The sequence below is a fragment of the Calliphora vicina genome, chromosome 4 (assembly GCF_958450345.1).
Source record: "Calliphora vicina chromosome 4, idCalVici1.1, whole genome shotgun sequence".
Classification (NCBI taxonomy): domain Eukaryota; kingdom Metazoa; phylum Arthropoda; class Insecta; order Diptera; family Calliphoridae; genus Calliphora; species Calliphora vicina.
Window position 1 is genome coordinate 109,205,845 of NC_088783.1, and position 15,171 is coordinate 109,221,015.

The 15,171-nt window shown below is 23.9% G+C and overlaps 1 protein-coding gene across 2 annotated transcripts in view; it reads right to left on the reverse strand.

Moving 5' to 3' along the window:
• Positions 1-2,463: 2,463 nt before the first annotated feature.
• The window catches only part of flw (flapwing), a 106,617-nt gene continuing 93,909 nt past the window's right edge, over positions 2,464-15,171 (reverse strand). For both annotated transcript variants that reach the window (XM_065507047.1, XM_065507046.1), the window contains exons 3-6: positions 6,957-7,304; positions 6,546-6,889; positions 3,096-3,230; positions 2,464-3,011 (exon numbers count right to left, since the gene is read on the reverse strand). In XM_065507047.1, the coding sequence (XP_065363119.1) occupies positions 2,898-3,011; positions 3,096-3,230; positions 6,546-6,889; positions 6,957-7,304 (941 nt within the window). In that variant the 3' untranslated portion in view covers positions 2,464-2,897. The remainder of the gene's footprint in view (positions 3,012-3,095; positions 3,231-6,545; positions 6,890-6,956; positions 7,305-15,171) is intronic.

Sequence of the window (15,171 nt, forward strand, 5' to 3'; positions counted from 1 at the left end):
AAATATTTTTTTTTTTAAATCTGGGGAAATTTTTTCTATTTTGGGAATTTCAAAAATCTGTATTGATTTAAATTTACCACCATTTTATAGGTTTTTTAATAATTTTCCGGAGATTTTAGGAATTTTTAATGAATTTTTTGACAAATACACATTTTCGTAAAAGGAATTTTGGGAGTTTTGAATTATGATTTTTAATCAATAAATTTACTTTTTGTTAAAGTTTTAAAGAAAAAAAATTTTTTTTTCAAAATCTGGGGAAATTTTTTTGATTTTAGGAATTTCTAAAATCTGGCTGGGTTTTTTATTTCCACCATTTGATTGGTTTTATAATAATTTTCCAGAGTTTTCAGGAAGTTTTAAAGAGTTTGTGGACAAATTTACATTTTCGTAAAAAGGAATTTTGGGAGTTTTATAATAATTTTAGGAATTTAAATTTTTTTTAATGAGTATTTTAAATTTGCTTTTGGGAATTCAATTTTTTTTAGTTATATGTACATTTTAAATGATTCTAAGAATTTTTATAAAATTTTTATTTCATTTTACATTATTTTTGACAAATTTACATTTTCGTAAAAGGAATTTTGGGAGTTTTATGAAAAATTTTAGGAATTTAATTTTTTTTCCAATGAATAATGTTTATGAATCAAGAAATTTGTTTTTGTTAAAATTTAAAAAAAATGTTTTTCGAAATCTGGGGAAATTTTTTCGATTTTAGGAATTTCAAAAATCTAGCTGGGATTTTAATTTACCACAAATTCAAGAGATTTCAATATTTTTAAATACTAAAAAAGTAAAAAAAAATGTTCCCAAATGTGGGTATTTTCAATTTGTTTTTGGGAATTAAATTTTTTTTAGTTTTCTGTATATTTTAAGTGATTTTAAGAGTTTTTATAAAATTTTTATAAATTTTTAGTAAATTTTACATTTTTGGAAAAAGGAATTTTGGGATTTTCGGAAATTTTTTTAGGAATTTCCAATTTTTTGCTTCAATAAAAATTTTTTAATCAAAAAAGTTAATTTTTTTAAACTTTTGTAATATAAATATGACTTTTTCCGCAATCTGGGGGAATTTCGTTTCGATTTTAGGAATTTTCTAAATCCGCTCGGGATTTAAGTTTCATTTTGTTGATATTCCTTTTCTATAAAAAACCTGACAAATGTAAGAAAATATGTCTACACATAGTACCCAAATGTGGGTATTTTTAAATTTGTTTTTAGGAATTTTTATAAAATCAAAGCATTAAATTGAAATTTCCCAAAATTCAATATATTTTCCCAAAATAAAAATGAAATTCAGTGTATTTTCCTTTAAATTTTCTTTCTTTTTTTTTATCATTTTGTTTCGCTAATTTTCTAACATATTTTCTCTATTTAGTTTTTGTTTTAAACATGAATTATAATAATATTTTTGACGATTTTTTTTTCTTGTTTTTTTTTGTAATTTTTTATTTATGATGAAAATTTCAACGAAGAGACAAAAAAGGCACTACAATCTAATTAGGTTTTCTGTATGTATTTTTTTCTTTTTTTTTCAATAAAATATTTAATGTTTTTTTTTGTTTGTTAATTAAAAACTAAGCTTAAATCGATGAAATTGATATAGGTTTTTTAAAAAAACATTTATGCATAAATTGGTGTTTGGTTTTTTTTTGTTTTGTTTTTTTTTTTAAAGATTTTGATAATGAAATTGTAAATTATTAAATTAGTTTAATTAATTAACATTTTTAATAAATTATTTGTTGGTTTTGTTGTTATAATTAAAGTCTTATAAAAAAGAAGTTACAAGTTTAAGAAAAAAAATTATAGTTTTAATTACAAAATAATTTAAAAAAAAACATGGAGGTTAAAAAAAAATAACAAAATATAAATAAAAGAAAGGACTTGTTAGTTCATTTATATTGAAAATATTGTATAGATTGAAGGACTATAAAATAAATCTGAGTTGTTGAAACAATTTCTATCTTAATTAAGCAAATGTTCTAATTCGAAGGACCAAAATGACAGATTTTTCAAATATAAGACTCAAGGCGAATTCATATACCAGATGGTGGTATATGAATTAAAGGAGTTTCACATTCTCAACAATGAGAGAGTTGTTTTGAATATCGCTCGTATTTGCCTGAATCGCCACTAACACCACCTGGTATACGAATTCGCTCTGACTTGAAAAAAGACCTGAACAATACAAATGCGACGAACAACATATAAAATTATTGATTTATTTTCGCTAAAGTTACAAAATATTTGAATATTATGGTTCAATAAACCATAAATACGAATCTTTTATTAATATGACTTCAAAATAAATATTTTGAGGTTCGAAGGACCATTCTACAGTTCGTAGAACCCTATACTCTTTCTCATTTCTATACAAATCAAATAATTCCTAAAACATTTAATAGTTCATTAACTATACATATAGGTAAATCATAAAAAACAAAACGAAATAAAAAAAACCCCAAATAATTATAACATAGAATTTTTATTTAATTTAAATTTAAATATAGATGATATATTTATGTTTGTTTTTCAGTTTTTTTCATGTTTAAATAAATTTTTTTTATATATTTTTTTTTAATTTTTATTATTAAAGTGGGTAACTTTTCTGGGTTGTTTTGTAGGTTGATTGGTTGATTGCTGTCGATTAAAATTTGTTTGAAATTCAACTTAAATTAATTTTTAATTTTCTTTTGATGTTTTTTTGTTGTTGTTGTTGTTGATGTTTTTGTAGTACACGTAGCTTTTTTAATGTTTTTATTTTTATTATTATTATTTGTTGTTGTTGTTTTTGTTTTTCTTGTTGTTTTTGTAGTATTATTATAATAATTATTATTATCAAATTTTATATGTATATAATAATTTAATAACTTTTAAGGAAATGGAAGCGGATGGATGTATTATTTCTTCTTATTCGTTGCTATTAATGGAGCGTTGCGTTGCGGTGTTGTTGGCCGTGATGTATTCATGCCACTGTACATGTATTTGGCCTTCTTTTCGGAGGGCTTTAAAATCTGCAAAAAAAAAAAACAAAAAGAAACGATAAATAAACAAATACATAAATAATTAAATCAAATTTAATGTGAAGAATTACTAACCTGGAATGAGCACATGAGTGTATCATCCACAGTCATCATACCACCGGCATTATCGAATTCACCACAATAATTGGGAGCTGAGAATAAGGTCACCAATTGACGGCGGGCAAAGAATTCATAACCATCTTCAACGACCTGGAAGAAAAATCATCACAAATCATACATTAATAAGAAATAAAATAAATCGTTATAATTAAACCGAATAATCGTTTACGTGAATCAATTTAGTTTTAAAAGGTAATAAAACTTAATTTTTAACAATTAAACTTTAATAATTTATAGCGATTATTTAAATTAGTTCGAATAATTTTAATAGGTTTTACGAATAATCGATTATTTAACTGGATTTTAATTATTCAATTTGAATTTGAAGTGATTTAAAAAAAAATCATCTTTAAAATTTTTCAAGTACTCGGATATTTTTATTCGGTTATTCGGTTAATTATTCGAATATTTAATTTGCATATATTTTTGGAATACATACATAATTTCTTATAATTTTGATTTAAATATATATTTAAAAAACTTTTATTTTTCAGATTAATCGATTATTCGAATATGTTTAATCGGTTAATCGAATATTATTTGGATCCACAATTTGCATAACTTTTTGGAATTTACGTCTCCTAATAATACTGCTCTATCAAGTCAATTGCTATCAATCAATTGTTCGAATAATTTTAATCGGTTTTACGAATAATCGATTATTTATCTAGATTTTGTTTAGATTTTAATTACGTAATCTACTTGATTTTGATATGATTAAAAAAAACAGATTTTTTTTTAAATTTTTCAAGTATGTATTCGGATATTTTTAATCGATTAATGGAAAATTATTCGAATATTTAATTTACATATATTTTGGGAATTTCATATAATATTGATTTTTATATACAAAAAAAAATATTTTTTCAGATTAATCGATTATTCGAATATGTTTAATCGGTTAATCGAATATTATTCGGATTAAAAATTTCCATAATTTTTAGGAATTTACGTCTCCTAATAATACTGATTTATCAAGTAAATTGTGATCAATCAATTGTTCGAATAATTTTAATCGGTTTTACGAATAATCGATTAATTAATTCGATTTTGTTTAGATTTTAAATCTTCAACATGATTTTGATATGATTTAAAAAAAAAACTGATGTTTCAACAGTTAACAAGTATTTGGATATGTTTAATCGATTAATCGAATATTTAATTTGAAAACATTTTTGGAATACGAAACATCTAAAATATTGATTTTAATATAAATTAAAAAAACAATTCTTTTTCAGATTAATCGATTATTAGAATATGTTTAATCGGTTAATCGAATATTATTCGGATTCAAAATTTCCATATTTTTTTTATTTATGAAACCGTATATTATATTATTGCTATCAATCGATTGTTCAAATAATTTTAATCGGTTTAACGAATAATCGATTATAATAAATAATTATTTTTCCGATTCAAATATATGCTTTGAATTATTCAAACCCACAATTTTTATAAATTCTTTGAAATTACACCTCGTTATAATTAATTTGAAAATGAATTTTATAAATTACATATTTGAAGATTAAACGATTACTCGAAAATTTTAATCGGCTAATCAAAAATTATTCGAAAGTACAAACTAAATTATTGATTTTCATAAGAATTTAGAAAATAATTATTTATCAAATAAATCGATTATTCGAATATTTATTCGGGTAATCGAATATTATTCGAATTCATAGTTTTTTTAAAAATAATATGAATTTTATGTGAATTTCAGAAAAAAAATATTATTTTTCTTATCTATAGATTATTCGAATATCTTTAATCGAATAATCAAATATTATTCGAATCAATAATTCACAAATATTTTATGAATTAACTACTTATTTCAGGTATTATTCAAACCAATTATTTAAACATTTAATATTAATTGCTTCAAATCGAATATTCCACTAATCGATTGCATTTACGAATATTGATTTTAAACGAATTTAACGTTCTAGAAATTTTTTTATGAACCGATTATTCTTTTAATTTTAATCGGTTCTACTAATAATCTTGAATAACGTTGTATTTCTTTCGGTTTTTGATATAATTATTGATTTGTAAATAAATTTAAGGAAAATACACATTTTCTGATTTAACGAATAATCGAATAAATTTAATCGGTCTTTTGAAAATTATTCGAATTATAATTATTTTTTTTGTAATAGAGCGAAGGTTGGTGATTTTACAATTCTGGCTCATTTATTAAACCGAGTAATTTTATTCGTTTATCCGAATAATCGATTATTCTAACAAATATACGTTTATTCGATTACCCGAATAATCGATTAATCTAAAGAAATTTAATTTATTTTGAGAAAAAATAAAGAAATATATGTAATTTCTTTGATTATCTGAACAATTTTAAATGGTTATAAGACAAATTTTAATCGTGTAAACGAATAGCCGATTATTCGATTAATTTGTATCGGTTTTACGAATAATCGTTTAACCAAGTGTTAATTTTTTTTAATTTTTCAATATTGATTTTAGCATGTTTTAAATAAATTACTAATTTTAGATTTAACGATTATTCGATTACCCGAATAATCGATTAACCTAAAGAAATTTAATTTATTTCCAGAAAAAATAAAGAAACATGCAATTTGTTTGATTAAATGAACAATTTTAAACTGATATAAGAATAAACTTAATCGTGTAACCCAATAACCGATTATTCGATTAATTTTTATGTGTAGATTTTTTTTATTTTTATATATTGATTTTAGCAAGTTTTAAATAAATTACTAATTTCAGAATTAACGATTATTCGATTAATTTTAATCGAATATTTGAATATATTTCTGATAATTTTTTTTTTTCATTGTAAAATAATAAATTTTAGATTCTTTACAAATTGTACTTCTTTTTGAACGAATAATTTTATTCGTTTACACGAATAATAGAATTTTCTAAAAAAAAAATATTTTCCAACAAAAATTAAAATTCTATTTATGTAATATGATTGGTTATCAGGGCAATTTTTATCGGAAAAACCATGTTAATCGTGTTACCGAATAAGCGATTATTCGATTAATCTGAATCGGTTATACAAATAATCGTTTATTCGAACAGTTTTTCTTTAATTTTCAGATATTGTTATTGATTTTAATACAAATTGAACCTATTTATATTTTCAGCTTTTACGATTATTCGAATAAAATTTAATCGGTTATTTAAAAAATAATTCGTATATCCATTTCCATAATTTCTTTCTTTTTAAAACTCATAATAAACTTCATTGGCAATTTAACATTCGTTTACCGGAATAATATTAATCGGTTATCCTTGTCAATTGAAAGAGCTTTTTATTTTAAGTATAAATCGATAATATTGGAATATTTTCATATATATTCGTTTAACCAAAATCTCCAATCTGTAGGGATTTTTTCCAATTCATTTTCGCTAGCTTACCTGATGAGCACGACATATTAAATCCATTTCATGTTTATGTAAAAATTTCGATACAACATCAGCACCAAACGTAAAACTAACACCACGATCATTTTCACCCCAGCCCTGAACATCCTTATCCGGATCACTCCATAACAGATCACACAATAGACCAGTATCGGGTACATCTGTGGGACGCATCAAGCGTCTAATTTGTTCCATACCCTGCAAGTCAGGACTCAAGCCGCCGTGACAGCAAAAGATCTTCTCATCGATAATGGCGGCCACGGGTAAACAATTGAAACAGTCTGTAAAGGTTTTCCACAATTTAACATTGTAACGTCGTTTGCATTCGTCATAAAAGCCTGCAGGAAAAAATAACATAGATTTTGAATAAAATTTTGAAAGAATATAAAGATTCAAAGGACTCACCATAAATACGATTAATACTGGCACATTCGTGATTGCCACGCAATAAAAAGAAATTCTCAGGATATTTGATTTTATAGGCCAACAGCAGGCAGATGGTCTCCAGCGATTGTTTGCCTCTGTCCACATAATCACCCAAGAAGAGATAATTGGCGGCTGGCGGAAAGCCACCATATTCGAATAAACGCAAAAGATCTGTATATTGACCATGTATGTCACCGCATATAATAAGGGGGGCTTCGAGCTCCAACAGAATGGGTTGTTGTAGGAATATTTCACGGGATTTTAAACACAGACCTCGTACCTCAGATTCAGACATTTGTACTGATTTGCTCGTGCGACAGCTGCGCACTGAAAGTAGAACAAAAAAAAATAAAATTAATTTTTGTTAAAATCAACAATTTTAAAAAATAAAATAACAGAAATTTACAATATTACTCAAAAATATTTAAATATGTTTTATAGCCAGCTTTTGGCTGCTTTTTGATGATAAATATGTTGTCTATTTTAAGGCTGTAAATGACGTAAGTATGAAATACAATATATTGAATGGTTTATTGAATATTTTACCAACAATTTTGTTTTATTTACTTCCTTTATATTATTTTTAGGATTTTCTACTGCTTAACTAAATTGTTTTACATTTTCAGCTCTTTTTTATATAAACTTAACATGACAAAACCAAAATAAAACTTGACATCTCCCACCAATTTTCGTTTTTATTTTAAATTAAATTGTAGTCTATTTTTAGGCCTTAATCTTAATGTCAAACCTGATTAACTATTTTTAATTAACATATAATTTGTTTATAACAAAAATAACTAGATTATGGCGCTCTAAAATGAATTTAATTATAAAAAGGATTTTATTACAATAAACCCCTTGAAAAGATTTTTAAATTTTGCTAGAATTCTAGGAATTCTATTGAAAAGTTTTGTTGTCAGGCCTACTTTTAGGCGGGTGATAAATTAATATTCTTCCACTTAACATTAACATGTATGTTATTGTCGGGTGAACAATTCTGGGAATTTTAAATTGAACAAATGGTTTTGTGGCAAAAGACTAAAATAGTTGGTTCGAAGAATTTGAAAACTTTTTGTTGTGTTTGGAATTTTAAAGCACTATTTAAGGAGAATTTAAATGTAACACTTTATAGTATTTATCAATACATATGGTTTATTCTTAGAATTTGGTTTTAATGCATACATCAAGATGTAAAATATGTTAAGTATGTAAGTATAACATGGCAATTTTTGATTTCCTGGAAATTCATGTTCAATCATGTTTTTGAGGTTTGAGGCGATAATTCAAATTAAAGCATAATGATTTATTGTTGTTTTCTTTCAGGAAAAATAAACATATTTATTGAATATTTGTTTATTTAAATTGCTGATGGACTACCTTCAAGTGACATAATTTTTGCGTTCTCTGTTTTGCAAAACACCAAAGAAACTCATTAAATTAAATTTACATTTAACCAGATTTATCATTTGTTTAATAACGTTCAACAGAAGTTTATAAATATTTGTTTTATGATAAGAAATTCAAACAATTCACGTGAGAATTATGATTTGTTATGGAATATTTAAAAAAAAAGTGAAATGTTTTGAATGAAACTAATCTACAGGTAAAATAAAGGCAATAATCTCCTAGAAAACAAATGAAATCAATAAAAAAAACATCAAAAAACATTTAATCTATATTTTAAATAATTGAAATCGCTACTTGAGAAATTTGGAAACCCTTATAAAAACAATAATGACAATTTATTGATTAAAAGAGAAAAAATTTTCAGACTTATCAAAAGGGGCCGGTTTGCAGTTAAACCTGATTCAAAAAAATTGATAAAATGAATCGAATACTCGATTAATGTTAGTCGAATAATCGATAAATATTAGATGAATAATTGATGAATATTTTTATTTAATAGTCGAAGAATTATGATGATTATTATTCGAATAATCGTTTAATATTAGACGAATAATCGATTAATATTAGTCGAATAATTGATGAATATTTTTATTTAATAGTGGAAGAATTGTGTATGTTGATTATTATTCGAATAATCGTTTAATATTAGACGAATAACCGTTTAATATTAGTTGAATAATCTATTAATATCGTATAATCAATGAATATTTGTAGACTAATAAATTAATATTATTCGAATAATCGATTAATAATAGTCGAATCGATGAATGTAAGTCAAATAATTGATTAATCATAGTCGAATAATCGATTTATATTGGGTAATCGAATAATCAATTAATATCAACTAATCGATTAATATTTTTAAATAATCGATTCATATCAATCGAATAATCTATAAATCGTTAAATATTTGTCGAATAATCGATTAATATTAGTTGAATATTCGATTAATATTAGTTGAGTAATATATTAATATTAGTCGAATAATCCATTAATATTAGTCGAACAATCGATGAATATTAGTTGAGTAATCGATTAATATTTGTCGAGTAATCGATTAATGTTAGTCGAGGGGCCGGTTTGCAGTTAAACCTGAAATGTTGATTCAAAAAACTGACAAAATTAATCAAATACTCGATTAATGTTAGTCGAATGATCGATAAATATTAGACGATTAATTGATGAATATTTTTAATGAATAGTCGAAGAATATATGCATGATGATAATGATTATTAGTCGAATAATAGTTAAATATTAGTCGAATAATCGATTAATATTAGTCGAATATTCGATTAATATTAGTCGAATATTCGATTAATATTAGTCGAATAATCAATTAATATCGTATTACAGATAAATATTTGTTGAATAATCGTTTTTTATTCGAGTAATCGAATAAAATTAGTCGAATAATCAATAAATATCAACTAATCGATTAATATTTGTTGAATAATCGATTAATATCAATCGTATAAATAATAATCGAATAATCGTTAGATATTCGTCGAACAATCGATTAATATTAGTCGAATATTTGATTAATGTTAGTCGAATATTCGATTAATGTTAGTCGAATAATCGATACATTTTAATCTAATAATCAATTAATATTTGTCGAATAATTGAATAATATTATTCAAGTAATCGCATAATATTAGTCGAATAATCAATCAATATGAGTCGAATAATCAATTAATATTATTCGAATTATCGATGAATAATAGTAGAATATCAATTAATATCGAATAATCTATTTATATTAGTCGAGTAATCGATTAATATTAGTCGAATAATCGATGAATAATAGTGGAGTAATCGATTAATATTAGTCGAGTAATGGAGTAATATGAGTCGTGTAATCGATCAATATAAGTCAAATAATCAATTAATAAACCGATTAATATTAGTTGAGTAACCGAATAAAATTAGTCGAATAATCAATTAATATCATGTAATCGATTAATATTTGTTGAATAATCGATTAATATCAATCGAATAATCGTTAAATATTAGTCGAGTAAACGAGTAATATTAATCGAATAATCGATTAATATCAGTCGAATAATCGATTAATATTAGTGGAATAATCGATTATTAATAGTCGAATATCGATTAATATTAGTCGAATAATCAATTTATAACGAATAATCGATTATTATTAGTCGAATAATCGATGAATATTAGTCGAATAACCGATTAATATTAGTCTAGTAATCGAGTAACATTATTCGAATTATTAATATCGAATAATCGATGAATATTTGTTGAATAATCGATTAGTATTAGTTGAGTAATCGATGAATATTAGTCGAATAACCGATTAATATTAGACGAGTAATCGAATAAAATTAGTCGAATAATCAATTAAAATCAACTAGTCGATTACTAATTGTTGAATAATCGATTAATATCAATCGAATAATCGATAAATAATAGTCGAATAATCGTTAAATATTAGTCGAATAATCGTTAAATATTAGTCGAATAATCGATTAATATTAGTCGAATATTCAATTAAGGTTAGTCGAATAATCGATACATATTAGTAGAATAATCAATTAATAATTGTAGAATAATTGATTAATATTATTCGGGTAATCGCTTAATATTAGTCGAATAACACAGTGCAACACGAAAATATATAACCATATATGGACACCACTACGTGATAAAAGACCGGACCGTGTCTCCCAGTTTTTCCCAGTCATGAACTTTTTTTATGGGCCCCCAAAGATTTGGATCCTCGATGTAATTTTTGCAAGAAAGTGATCATTTTCTCAAGCTCATATCTTGCAAATAGTTCTGAATTTTGATTTACTCTCTGAGGCAAAGTTGTAGCCCTTGTCATAAAGAACAAAAATTGTGAACATAAAAAAAATCAAAACTTCCTCTTCAAGATCAAAATCGCAAAAAAAACTTTAAAAAATTCAAAATAAATTTAGAAATAATTTTTTAAAGCTGCCTAAAAGTATGCTTTAGTTTATAATTTAATAGTTTATGGCCCAAAACACTTAATTCCTTTAGTCCCATAAAAAAGTGCATGCATTCTTGCAAAACTGGGTCTATTTTTTTGGTCTTTTATCACGTAGTGGTGTCCGTATATGGTTATATTTCCATTACTCAAAAAATTACATACAGTGTAATAAACCCTGAAAATCCGCAGACGTATTTTCTAAATCGTTTACTTTAATTTATTTCCTTAATTTTTTATTCAAAAAATCTCCTTTCATTTCACCCCATAAAACTGTCAATATTAAAAGAATTTTTTCATTCCGGCAAAAAAATAATTCACATAAATGACAATTGCTTTTTGTGTGTCTTCTTTAAACTGACAGCCACAATATATTACACAATTACAAATGTAATAATCATTTCATATGATGTTTGGCTGTGCCGTGCCGCCTATAACAGTTGCTCTACTGTATGTAACAATAATTTCCAATTAACACTTGTTAAATGTAAAAAAAATATAAATAGAGAGAGTGGAAGAAAAGAGTGTGAAAATTAAAGGAAACAAATAAACAAACTACAATTAAAAATTAATTAAAAAATGCCAAGAAGAGAAAAAAATACACAATATTTAAGGCAAACGTTTAATGTACAACAATACAAAAAGAATAATGGATATTAAACAATTAAATAAAATTTAATTTAATTGACAGTAACACTGTCACTAAATAGGAGGAAAGAATTTAGAAAATTAAAAACAGAAGTAGTGATACAAAGAGGGCTAAAACGAGATTAAAACACAGAAAAATAAAGAAAACAGAAGCCTAAAAATAGGCTACCATTTTGGGAAGTAATCATTTTAGACATTTATGCAAATATATATCATTAAAATAATATGTTATGACTAATACAGAAACCTGCAGATCTCTTAAATTAGACTTTCGAAAATCTCTAGAAAATATTTAATAGACTGCTTGTTTTTTTTTATAAAAAAAAATCGTAGACTTGTTTTTTTTTTGTTAAAATAAACAGTACATTTTTATTAGAATATTTTCTTTATAAATAAGTGTAATTAAACAACATCTGTTGTATGTTTTTTAATCAAATTTGTTTGTAATAAAGTATTTATAAAATGAGCAATGAAAGCTGGAATTTTAATATGATTTTCAACACATACATTAGAGGAAAACAATATAAACAAGATTATAAATAAACAAATTAATAAATAAACCAATGTTTACAAAAAAAAAAATGCCATAAAATTAGGAAAACAATTGTTGTGAGGGACAAAATAACAAAACAACAACAAATTTAAAGTAGAAAAATTATTTTAACTTAATTTGTTAAACAATAAAAAGAATGTTTCAAATGTGTCTTTTTGGTCCCACTGTGTGACAGCTGGAACTTCTGTATCCGTAATTTATTAAACCTTAACATGTCCTTTACTAGTATTCCAAGTATGAAAGGGATCGTATTGTTATATCAGAAGTGTTACATAAATAAGCATTTATGTTCTCATTAATGCCAGGGTACGTATGATTAATATTAATTTTTACTATTTTTACAAATACGTTGATAACTTTGGCATTTAAAGAGCGATTTCTAAATTTTAAACGGATATTAAAAGCTGAGAATCTATATTTTGACAAACCCCATAAAATAGTAAGAAATAATAATAACAAATTTAATAAGAAATAAAAAACAAAAAATAAATTAATAAATTAATTAATTAATTAAATTAATATTTGAGATATTGATAAATTTGTTGAATTTAATTGATATAGGAATCAATTTGAAAATTTATAATTGAAAAAATATCGTTACAAGAGTATTCGAATAATCGATTGAAATTATTCTAATAGTTTATATTAATATTAATAAATCACTATTAAATAATAAATCACTATTAAATTCAAGTTATTTTAACTTTATTTGCCAAACTATACAAAATAAACAAAATAATTGGTCCCACTGTCACTTACAAGGAACATATATTTACACAACATGTTCTCTACCAGTATTCAAAGTTGCTTTAATTTAGACAAAAAAATCGTTATTTTAATTTAAATTGTTTAATTATATAAAATTTGGAAAATTTCTTCGATTTGATCCCACTGTCATTATTATTTTAAAGGCCTAACATGTTCTCTATCAGTATATCAGGTTTCAAAGATATTGCTTCTTTAAATCAGAAGTTGTACATAAATAAGCATTTATGTTATTTTTAGAAACTGTGTGCGTATGATTAATATTAATTTTGACAATTTTTACAAATTTCTTCATATATCCGACATTTTTCAAGCGATTTTTTAAATTCAAATGGAGATTGAAAGCTAAGAATCCATAATTTAATTCAATTTTATAACAAACACTTTAAATTATTAAGAAACTTAAATAATTTTTTATATTAAAACTAGTTAAGTTTCAATATTTTTAAAATTTGTTAAAAGAATAAAAAATATCTTTTAAAATTTCCTTAATTACACTGTCATTTACTCGATTCATGTGTTTCTTAATAAAACACTATTAAAAATCGTTATTTTACTTTATTTTGCTTAATTATAAAAAAAATTTCAAAAATTCTTCGCTTTGGTCCCACTGTCACTTACACGTAACATATATTTTTACATTATTTTAAAAGCCTAACATGTTCTCTATCAGTAGTCCAAGTTTCAAAGATATTGCTTCTTTAAATCAAAAGTTGTACATAAATAAGCATTTATGTTTTTTTTTAGAACCAGGTTGCGTATGATTAATATTAATTTCGACAATTTTTACAAATTTCTTTATAAGTTCGATATTTTTAAAGCGATTTTTTAAATTCAAATGCAAATTGAAAGCTAAGAATTCATACTTTGATTCAAATTTATAATAAACCCTATAAATTATTGATAACCTTGAGTTTTAATAAATTTAAAAATATTTTTATAAAATTAAATTCCTTAAATTTTACATTCATTTCTTTTAAACCCTTAAACAATGCATATAACTTAGTTGCCAAACTCATAAAACAAAATTTTCCAGTTGGTCACAAAATCTAGACCAGCGTTAAGTAATAAAAATGAAAACAACAATTCTGTTACTTTGCTACAAAAAACTTGTTCTGCCTAAAATAATAAAACTCCGTGGTGAAAAACCCTAAAACTATACAACACCATAAAACAATAAGAAAAAAAGTTTATTTGTGTTTTTGCATTAAAAAAATTGTAAACTTTTGCAACATTTGGTTACAACATGCAGCTCAAAATAAAAAATTTATAAGAATAAATATTTAAAGTTTAGAGAAAAAACAAAAAAATGTACACATGTTGCCTATAAATAAATAAAATTGGCTAAAATTAGGCAACAGCAGTGAGGAAAGAAAGTTTATTACTTATTTGGTTATGAAAACGAAAATTTTTTTTGTAAACAAATATTTATAGGAAATTTTATGAATCATTAAAAGCTAAAGTAGAAGTAAACAAAACAATTTCTATTTATGAAAATCATTTTTCATTTAGATATTAGATACCCTTGCTACCCTAAATTTTGTTTCTCATTTATTAAAAAGAAAATCACATCTGTTTAGAGAAATTTCACACCTCATATTTACGCCCGAGATAACTTGAAATAATTTGTTTACTTTTGTAAAGAAAACAAACAAACAAAAAAACAGAAAACTTAAACAATATAATTACATTAACGGCTCAGGGTTCAGGTAAACAAATTAGTAAATGTTACAACAATTCACAGAAGAATAAATCAAAACCATACCTACAAAGTGCAACAATGAAACAATGTATTTCCAAGCTAACAAAACAATTTAAATAAATCGATTTTAAATTTTATAAATAAATA